The sequence below is a fragment of the Ptychodera flava genome, chromosome 18, assembly GCF_041260155.1.
Source record: "Ptychodera flava strain L36383 chromosome 18, AS_Pfla_20210202, whole genome shotgun sequence".
Classification (NCBI taxonomy): Eukaryota; Metazoa; Hemichordata; class Enteropneusta; family Ptychoderidae; genus Ptychodera; species Ptychodera flava.
The window spans coordinates 25,137,090-25,147,837 of record NC_091945.1 but is presented as its reverse complement, the minus strand read 5'-3'; the positions used below and the strand labels follow the sequence as shown (position 1 = coordinate 25,147,837).

Sequence of the window (10,748 nt, the reverse complement as noted above, 5' to 3'; positions counted from 1 at the left end):
AATGATTTTTCGCAGCACACAGACTGAGGAAATTAACATACTCCGCTCCATAAGCGCTGACCTGCAACAATGTCATAAATCGCTGCGCTAATGATGTCGGTCATTTATCTACATGACTGAAAATCAAAAAATAGAGCGTTCACCCAAACGTGCATAAGACTGACAAGACAAACACCTTGTGTATAACAGACAGAATGGTGATCACGACTTAAAGTTCTATTGTGGTTTGTAATCGATCCGAAATCCCTATGATGCTTCGGTGACATTTTTTTCGCTGATGATCATACATATTGCGCCAAGATAGGAACGACGTAAGACACGCGTATGGCGAACTGAACTCAATTACCTCAACCCTCTCTCCCCTAAATTTTCAACGGAAATTTCCAAAGTGCGAAAATGGCAAAACGTCATTACTATTTGAACTTCCCCGAAACACGACAATTTGCGTAGATATGTTGTTGGAAGTTGAAACTGTTGACAGGCTTTTGAACAGCAAACAGTTCAGAACACTACCTCGACGATGATTGAGTGTCACACATATACGGTATCCATGGCGTATAAGTAGTTTTAAATTTAGTTTGTGCGCACGATTATTGAAACAGAGCTGAACTACCACCCACTCAACTCAATGAGTGAATTTGTTTGTCTTATATGTGTCTTAATTATCCACAGTCCCTTAATTAAATGCATTTTCTACCCGACGGTATTCTTCTACTTGCCTACACACTGTGAAATACCTCCACCATTTTTAGTACATTTAAAAAAAGATGGACCAAACAAAAGTACACACATTTTATAAGCTTTTATTCTTCTATTCTGACGTGACACTCATTTCCAATCTACAGGCCACTGGGCAATCAACACAAACGTCCTCTTTGCTCTTGAACACAAACTGAAAAACACATATACCTAACTTAACACTAGATATACGTCAAAGAAGTACTTCTTGTGTGTGATTATAATAATGAATGGCAAGGTGTTATGATGTGTATGTATCAACAGCCTCAATAGGGTCTTAAAATCCAAGGTTATCTTGACGTCTTCTGGTGGACATACACTATTTGAATTCTGTTTCTGTAATAAGACCCCATACAATAAGCGCTCTTTTATACAGAGAATTTATCTCTTAACACCAACGTAGTGTTTCATGGAGACAATTTCGTAGTATACCTGAGTGCCTATCTCATTTAGAAATTGCAACACTTTCAGTTGAATTTTATTTACCTGGAATATATTAGATTCGACAGCTGCCACTAGACGGCGCCCCACTCAAACGAAAGATTTAGAGACAAATAGAAGGGGCATCCTACACTGAACGTCGGCTAACACACCATTGCCATAAATTGCCGACTAATTTGTGGTAAAACAGAATAGAAAGAGAGATATTACACCAGAATTTGATTTATATTTGTTTATGATCCATGACCTTGACAAAAAATAGTGAGTCTAAATTGTAACATGTGACGGTAGCTCTGTGTCTCACAAAAAAGTAACTCTTCATGCTGTCAGGTTATAAGAATATCTTTAATGTTTGAACTGGGAGGGAAGTCGGGCCTATAAGAGTCAACTCCACAAACTTACGCACATGTGATTTTCAACAACTCAGTGCCCAATAGAATCGTGGAACGACATGTGTTCTGATTTAATATATTCGCCCCAAATCTCATCGAAAATCTCTGTTGGATTTCGTAAATTTACTGCCACTTCGTATGCGTCATTTTGGCATTTACGATGAAAAGATCCGGTTAACGGTTAACACTTTCCAAAACTGTTAACCGTTCGATGGCTTGGACAGCTGTTGAAACGGTACAATTTGAAAGAGATGTCGGCGCACGCGCACATTCTGGAAGAGCTGCAGTAGCAGAATAGTGAGAGTGGTAAGGTTTTTCTGGTTTTTTTTTGTTTTTTTGGGGTTTTTTTTGGGGGGGGGGGTTGCGAGAAAATGGATAAGGAGTTTTAACAATACACATGTAAACCGGCCACATTTTGGTGAACAGCATACGTTTGCTTAACCTCGGGCCTGAAAGTCGCCCAAAACAGACTGTTTCCCCGGTCCACATGCAGACCATGAGTTAGGTTTACTCTCAGGCGACTAGGGCAACTTATTTGCTCCGTCTGGACTAGTCAATATGTATACTATAAATATATGTATGTATGTACATATATATATATATATATATATATATATATATATATATATATATATATATATATATATATATATATATATATATATATATATATAACACGCCACATGCTCATTCCGTGTCGCGACTCGCCAGAATAGGAGTCATGTGACGAAAAAATACGTCTACAAAAGATACGTCTACAGGGCTCGCAATTAACTTTTTTCCCTGGTAGTCCACTTGGGCTACCATTTTCTGAAGTTGGTAGCCCATGCATTTCCCTAATAACCAGGCAAGAAAAGACCGATTTTTCAAGACTCTGCCAATGAAGTGAATTTTCTGTTCATTTGATTTGAATACTTGCCCACCTTTAATACCCAAAGGAAAACAGTAATACCGTATGAATTGGACAGCAGTGACACTCAAAAGTTTGGTTAGCTTTTGACAACCCCTTTCATACTCAGAGTTGTACACAAATTTTGATAGTCGCCATGACAACAACTTTCGCTCAGCCCAGTGCATAAGACATACACTGTAAAACAGCAGGGCTAAAAATCGAGCATGGTAATTCTGTGCAGGGGAGGACAAATAATGATGTAAAAGTAGTGAAAATGCATTTCCATTGGCCATCAAAATCATTTAAAATTGATCATGAACCAATGGTTTTCTGCAGCTTCTAGTTTGATTCCACCAGAATGTGGCGCCCAAATTTTAGTGGTTGTGCAATTCTTGTTATTTGCCTTAAACACATCTTACTCATCTCTTCATCTCTCTCTCTCTCTCTCTCTCTCTCTCTCTCTCTCTCTCTCTCTCTCTCTCTCTCTCTCTCTCTCTCTCTCTCTCTCTCTCTCTCTCTCACTGTGTCACCTTTTTCAGACACAATAACGCCTACATGATGTTGTAGCGGTTAGGGAGCGTTCAATTATTGTTTCCGGTGGTGGGCTGGCAGTCTGCTTGTGGTGCCGTATAGAACTTAGCGTCCCCTCCTACAAAGTTATCCCCAAATGGTATGATGACACTTTCGTGATACACCCTCTCCCTAGCAAGCATTGTTAATGCAAATTTCCTGAGTTTGTCGATATTTTTGTTCTTTGCATTCTTTACACAGATAATTATGTTGAAATAAGCAGTATTTGCTTTGACATCACATTCTCTAATTTAGGTAAACGCACCTCGGGGACAGACATTCGGACTCTCAAACTTTTACAATTCTCTTCTGATATACCACATGTGGGGGTTCATTTTAAAGCTCTTGGCGAAAGAAAACTTTTCACCTGCTTAGTTTATCGATATTCGAAAAATTTTTATTTTTCTCCATAGAGTTAACACATCGATGGCGGCCATTTTGAATTTCTAATATCGGTAAATCTTGAGTTATTTGTTTCTCTACTACCAAAATTTGCACGATGAACCCCCTATTTTTATTCTTGATTTTGAAAGAGGATGATTGAAAGATCCCTTGAGGAAAGTTAGAGCAAAAGTTTAAGTCTTTCACTTTCGAGGTGCATACTACCATAAGTCTCAAATTAAATGCTTTTTCTGATGGTAAAAATAGCAACAACCGGTACATATCTTTTGCGTTGACTATAACGTTAACACTGTTTATTCTTTCAAAGATACGTGTGTTGGATAATAGCTTGACAACAAGAGTGTAGCTAACCACCAACACAAGTTGGACTTTTAAACAAATACTTGGTCTTCATCTATAACGATTATCTTCAATCAGAGGTTGCCTATCTCAGTCATAGGTTACCAGGATTTGTCATTTTCAGTCTGCTGAAACAGCTTATGGGAAGACACGCCGTTATTTCAAAGGCAAGATGTTGACAAAATAAATAACATTTTTATTCAGATTATAGTGACATGACGTCATTGAATGAAAACTTGCGGAGAATCATCTGGACTTTCAAGTAAATTTCTGTCCACCGAAACATGGCCCCCGCCCCTTTGCAGTTTTCTAATTTCAGACGACACCCTGCCGTCCCAATACCGGCCACAATAACTTAACGTTTCTCATTCATGCAGCCTCTGCTCGTAAATTTAAAAAAGTGAACGTGTCAGAGTGTCAGAGAGAGAAAAGATTGTCGGTATTGGCACTCAGAGCCAACGAAAATGAACTCTCATCCGTGACAATGATGAAAGGGACATTGTTTAGCAGTATTGTGTACTCCGGCATGTGATCGTCACTTGCCAGCCAGGTTTCCATGACGAGAACACCTACCGAGGAAGCCACCGCATAGGTATGGTGAAGACTTCGAATGTAATTCCCTCTTCGGAGTTAATATGGGCTTTTTAGCTAGTAGTACATCGATATCATCTATCGGAGAGGAAAATCTGGATGCAGTTTACATCGCGTTTACACTTGCCATGATATTAAATGTCTTTTTTTCTGACCATCGATAATTCGTCTTAATAGAACACCGTGTGAACAACGCAAACATGTGACAGATACTGAAAGCAAAGGTTTACAAAAGTGGCGGCTTTGGTGAAGATGGTCACTTTTCAGGGATGCACTTATTTCTTGCTGAAGACATCTTCCTGATAAATTTTCTGAAAACGTCAATTGGGTTACAGGATGACTAGATATGAGGAAGACAGGATCATCTTATGCACCCGCACTATTTTTCGCAGCCTGGGGACTTTTTACCGTGGTCGCCGTTATCTTGTGTGCTCTGAATATCAATTGGAAAATGACGAGTCTCGCTCAGGGGATATGCCTGTGTGCTGTTACCGGACTTCTCCACAGCGGTGTCGCTGAAATTCTGGTCACTGCCATGGTCACCGTTATGTACCGTGTGCGGGACAAGCATTCAATCGCAATGGCCGACTACTCACGTCTCACCCTTATAATGGCGTATAACCTCTTGGCGGGAAGTAAATCTGAAATAGAAGAAACTTTCTCCCGGATGTACCAGGCCTTCGTCGGGAATCTCAGCGAGAACATATCGGCGGTGCTCATAAGTGCGACAAGTAACGAGCAGTTTTATGAACATGAACTTGAAATGTGTAAGTACCACAGAGAAATCATTTACAAAGTTCTGCTAGAAGAAAGCATATGTTACGCCCTCGACAGGGAGTCCTTGGTTGACGAAAAGAGGCTGTGTTTGTTCTGGAGAAAGTTTTCAAAATCGTATGTGTGGACAAACGCCAAAGAGATCTGCCGAACTCGGTCCAACGAATTTATGGTTGTTCATCGAGTGAGCCGGGTCCTCCGTAAATGCGGACAGTACCAAGACTTGATGCTTCTCAGCGAAGGTGACGACAAGGCTTACACCTACACAGACAAAAAGCTGTACGGGACAATGGCGCGCCGTTATGGTGAACCGCTGTTTTACAGTTCTAACGATGTCCTAAACATTCGAGGTCGCCGATTCGATTATACTCTGGTCCTAGACGGTGACACGACGGTGGTTCCCGGATTGGCCCACGAGCTCCTGGCAATCGCTTCCGCTAATCTGCAGAGGGGTATCATTCAACCGGCAATAGCCATGGAAGTGACAAGCGGAGATACGCTTTTCATGCAACTTGAAAAGATTCGCCAACAGGTGAATGCTGACATCGCTCACAGTATGTCGGAAGTATTAGGACAGTGTGGGTTCTTCGGCAAAGCGCTCATAAAAAACAAAATTTACATCGAAAAAGTGATTGGATATCGTGATAACCTAATAGAGATGGTACCAGTTGACATTCTTAGCCATGATACATTTGAAGCAGCAATTTTAAAACCTCTGTACGCAGGCAATACTTATCTGTTGGAAAGCCCGTGTTTCAATTACGTCACCTGGAACATCCGGGAACGTCGGTGGAATAAAGGAGAGATCCTGCTGGGAGGGTATTTTTGGCCAACTCTGGTTGGAAAACCAATGCGGTGGTTACGAATGAGGCTTGAGAAAGACAAGTATGTGGATACTAGATTGAGAACTGTGTGCCATTTTGATTTTATCAGTGCAATCGTGAGTCACTCAGCTCTCCGCGTCATGTTTATGAAACCACTTCTCTTAGTCTACCTTGCACTACAATACAACGTACAGGCGAGGCATCCTTTTCTTTCGCTGGCTGCCGTTATGTTACTGGTCGTCCTCATTCCAAAGATAGCCATTCTAAAGTGGAATAACATTCACTTAGTTCTGGTAGAGACACTTTGCGCAATATTACAGTTTACACCCGAGACTGTGGTCGGGACTGTGAGGCTAATGTCAGCAATAAAGGCCAACTTATCCAAAACAAACACTTGGATACCGCAGCGAACGGTGGAAGAAGATTTTATGAAGAGTAACGTCTTCATTTCCAGTTTCAAGTATCTGTGGGGTTACTCAGTTTTTAGCGCCGCTGTTATGATGATAATCTTTCTCTTGAAGAGCAGGGATCTTTGGATATTGTCACTCTTGTTTTCCCTTTTAACTCTGCCTTTGTTTACAGCAGTGACAGCTCTCCGACCCTATGCAAAGAACACCGAATCGAATGCCGTTACAGCGTAGCCAATTTCCAACAGAATCTCTCATGCCACGATTTATTTGACTATGCAAGCAAAATCTCAGTACGCGCTTGAATATCTATCTTTGCTGGTATTGAAAATCAGTTGAGACAAACAGTTACTATAATTGAAACATGTCTTGCTTTTGCAGGACGAACACAAGTGTACTCTACAAAAATGCATGCCGCCATTAGTATGATATTGCAATTAAAAAGATGACTGCTCCATTACAAAAATATATCACAATTTCCTTGTTCGTTCAAGGCGATATATCTAGTTTAATATCTAAAGAATAGTTATTAGATATTTTGATTGGTCAATCGCTACCAACGAATTGAAATGACTTTCCATATGTGTGGCGTGTTATATACTTTAACTTGGGACAATTTACTAAGCCTAACATATTCGTTGTGTAAAACATGTAGGCCTACTGAGGAAGTTGAGGGCATAATTTATCTAACACAAGACGAAACGGACATTTTTTCAAACCATCTCTTGAACGACTGTGACATAATGCAAAAACGCAACCCTGTGGTCGGTTAATTGATGTGTGGTAACGACCCTTCACTGAGAAAACATGTTTCGCGAAGAAATAATACGTCCTTCCATTTTTTATCCGCTGGAAATTGAACATTACTGGGACGTTAAACACAATTGGTATGACTTACTTCTATCGGCTGTACTTTCCAATCTTTCTGATGAATACTATATATTACCCCCTCAATCTCCGTAATCTGTATGAAATAATCATTTTGATCTAGTAATTTTTCTTTTACAGAACTGGCTTGTGTTGCACTCTAATTAATTTTCCAAGTACGATAAGATAATCTTAAAACAGTTGCATCATTGCTAACCAGGGGTTTCAGATGCTTTGAATAATACACTGTTTGCAAGCCACTCACTTGCAACTTATTGAATTGGTGATGAGAAGCCGATCTCAAATGCAGAGGCATATAACAGTGTAACATAGAATAAAATCATGTACAACTGCTCGCAAGTAAATTCAAGTTTCACGCACTAGACTGCAAATGAAGATCCCTTCGACCTGGAACAGTCGTTGGGAGCATCTGATACTCAAGATACTTTGTTTCATGATCGCTGCGCTTTAGTTAAGGACACCCACTTTAAAGCATGAATTATATATTACTTATATTCTTATATTTACACTGGTCTGCAGACACAGACACAGAAGCAAACACAGATACACACACACACGTACATGTATGTATGTATGTATGTATGTATGTATGTATGTATGTATGTGTGTGTCGGGGTGGAACATGGCAATAAATTTATAGCTAATGGACCAGGGTCATGTTTGTATTGACGTGCATCATCGTCAGTCAAGGTTCAACATAAACCCGCCGATGTGTAATCAATGGATTCCGATGAACTCGATGAATCTGTTACATTTTCATTCTATTCAAGTGCGGTGTGACAATTCACTTCCAAACCTCGTGGATTATTTTAGGTGATTTGAACATGCGTGGTACGGTTATAAATCACTTCTATTTTTAAAACTATGTCGAGAGGCAATACATCGTATATCCATTGAAAGTCAGATTTTTAGGGTGAGGGTCGCGTTTATTTACTTAGAGAGCACATACTATCGTGCAATTCCAGACGAGCTTGCATTCGAAGTAAAGAAAGGACGTGATCACTTTTCAGTTTGGAAACTGAAAAGATAATTACTGCTATTCCTAATGAGTCTTTTGACAAAAGTGTTTGATCGATGATGGGACGTTATCCTTGCATGCATTGGATAAAATCTAAAACCTGAAACTATTCTGTCACTCGTAGATGTTAAACATCTTACAAAACTAATCGCTCGGTTGGCATTCGGGGGTTATACAAGTTGGACGAATGCGCATCACGCGCCGTTTCAATTGGTAACGGCGTCAACTATTATTCCAGAGTCGTCCAATGTTGTCCTAACACTCTCAGATACGGTGGCGGTGGCATTCTGTTTCTTTGTTTTAACACTGTTCGCGCAAATATCAACATTATTAAGTTCCATAATTGTTGAGTTGTTTTATGGTTGATTTATTAGCTGCTCACGTGACACGTCATCATGGTACCATGGCGTGGGGTTCGCGTGTCCAAGGAACGTGGTGGTTTGCATTAGAAATTAACAAACTATTATTGGATGTAACTTGATAGTCAGTTTTCATGCACACTATACAATCAGTACTGTGCACACACGAAAACGGATATTGGAACTGGGGATTAATAACTGATGGTGGCGAACTTAGACGCCCAAAAACTGGTATTGGCCTACACGGATTGCACAAATTGTCCAATTTCACTCTTTTGACATAAGTTATGCCAGAAGAATCTTAACAATGACCAGTTCTGAGTTTGATGATCCTGGCCCGAAGGTCTGTGCATGAATACAATCGGGCGCGCGTTAACACATTGTGATTACAGCATTGGTGATAAAGTGGTGTAACCTCTCTGTTTTCTTTTCCTTCTTTTATTTTGTTCAAACCTAAACAATTAACGCTACTAGTAACGTGAAAGCTGGAGAACTAATTTGCCAAGAACTCTACACATATGCGCGATAATTATCCTAAATGTTTGCCGACCATACTGAAAGAACCGCTCAACCATGAGATGTTTTGCCGGGAATTCCATTCATAGTATCAAACGATATTTTTAGCAAAATATTTTAGCTCGTACTGAACTTTCCAGTACTGGTACATACGTCGACTGACAGACACCTGGGTGATTTCACTTCCGTAATACTTAGTGAACGAAGAAATGTTGCAAATCATTCTATGTTTTTGGGACTGTGAATTTTTTTTCAAATTTGAAAGAAACCATTAGTATTATGCAAACATAGTTTCCCAGATGTTTAAAGAGAAAACTCTCGATACAGGATATTCAAGTAAATTCTCCTCCTTTTTGTTTCAACAGTTGGGTTTTGATAGCAGATTGGCTTCTCACTGAAAATCATCGTCGCCACATCGGCCTTCGATCGTTTTCGCCCAGAAGGGCATTGATTTTTCAACGTCTATTGGCAGTTTTTAATGAAAACTCTTGTGCTAATCCTAACACTGGAAAAATTCAAGTTTCATGAGCCCGTTCTGAACACCAGTTGTCAAATCTCCGGTAAAGTTTTGAGCTTCGTGCACCGGCCAGTAAGCTTATCTTTTAAAGTAGAACGCGCCTCATAATTGAGTCTTGAACTCGGCTCAAATTTTCTCTAGAAAACTTTTTAAGTTCATTATCAAAATCAAGAATAAAATCGAGAGTAGCCGATATAATTTTCAATTTTGGTACCATGGAAAGAAATTACCTTAACTAATTCACCGATATTTGAAATTCAAGATGTCAGCCACCCTGTGTTAACTATATGGGGGAAATTGAATTTTTTGATTTTCACAGAAGTTAGTAAAAACTTTAGTTACTCCCGTGAGCTTCAAAATGAGCCACCCAAAATGGCAGACTAAAACAGCGTTGTAAAAGTGTAAAAGTTTGAGTCTGAGTATCTGCTCCCGAGGCGCATCCTGACATAATTCCGTCACATCACAAAACCATGACTGTCCATAGAATAGTCAGTTCCTATGACTCACAGATCCACTGACCTCGCATATTGTGTGTCCTGTTTTGTCCTACGGAATGACGAAAGGCTAAAAATATCCGAGGTTTACGATCAGCAGATTTTGCGAGCGGTGACATGACATTCGGAGAAGATTTACGAGCGGTTCCATACAGTGGCTGTCAAAGCTGCTGGTCAATTTTATGCATGTAATGTTGCTTCCGACTGGCACAGTGGCTTTTAATATAAGATGGAAGTATTCTGATCAGGGGACTGACGAAGAAAGCAAGAAATCTGTCCTTCAGGCGAGATATTCTGTAGGATTGGGGCAGGGATAAGGCAACTGTAGTCTTTCAGTCCGCTCCTGCACTAAACTTGAGATTTACGTGCCCCCGTTTCAGTAAGAGTATTTTTATCACTGTCGCAATACATTTTCATGCGACTGAGGACAAACAGTGTTTAGGTAGAACGCGCCTCGGGGACAGATGTCAGGACTTCAAAACTTTTACATTTCTTTTCTGATACACAACTTGTGGGGATTCATTTTAAAGCTCTTGGTGTAAGAAAACCTTTCACCGGCTTAGTTTTTCGAAATTCGAAAATTTTA

The 10,748-nt window shown here is 40.0% G+C and overlaps 1 protein-coding gene across 1 annotated transcript; it reads left to right on the top strand.

Annotated features, from left to right (window-relative positions):
• The first annotated feature begins 4,816 nt into the window (after positions 1 to 4,816).
• Positions 4,817 to 6,604, top strand: LOC139117687 (uncharacterized). The gene has a single exon (XM_070680933.1). The coding sequence runs from the start codon at positions 4,817 to 4,819 to the stop codon at positions 6,602 to 6,604; it is 1,788 nt and encodes a 595-aa protein (XP_070537034.1).
• The last annotated feature ends 4,144 nt before the right edge of the window (positions 6,605 to 10,748 follow it).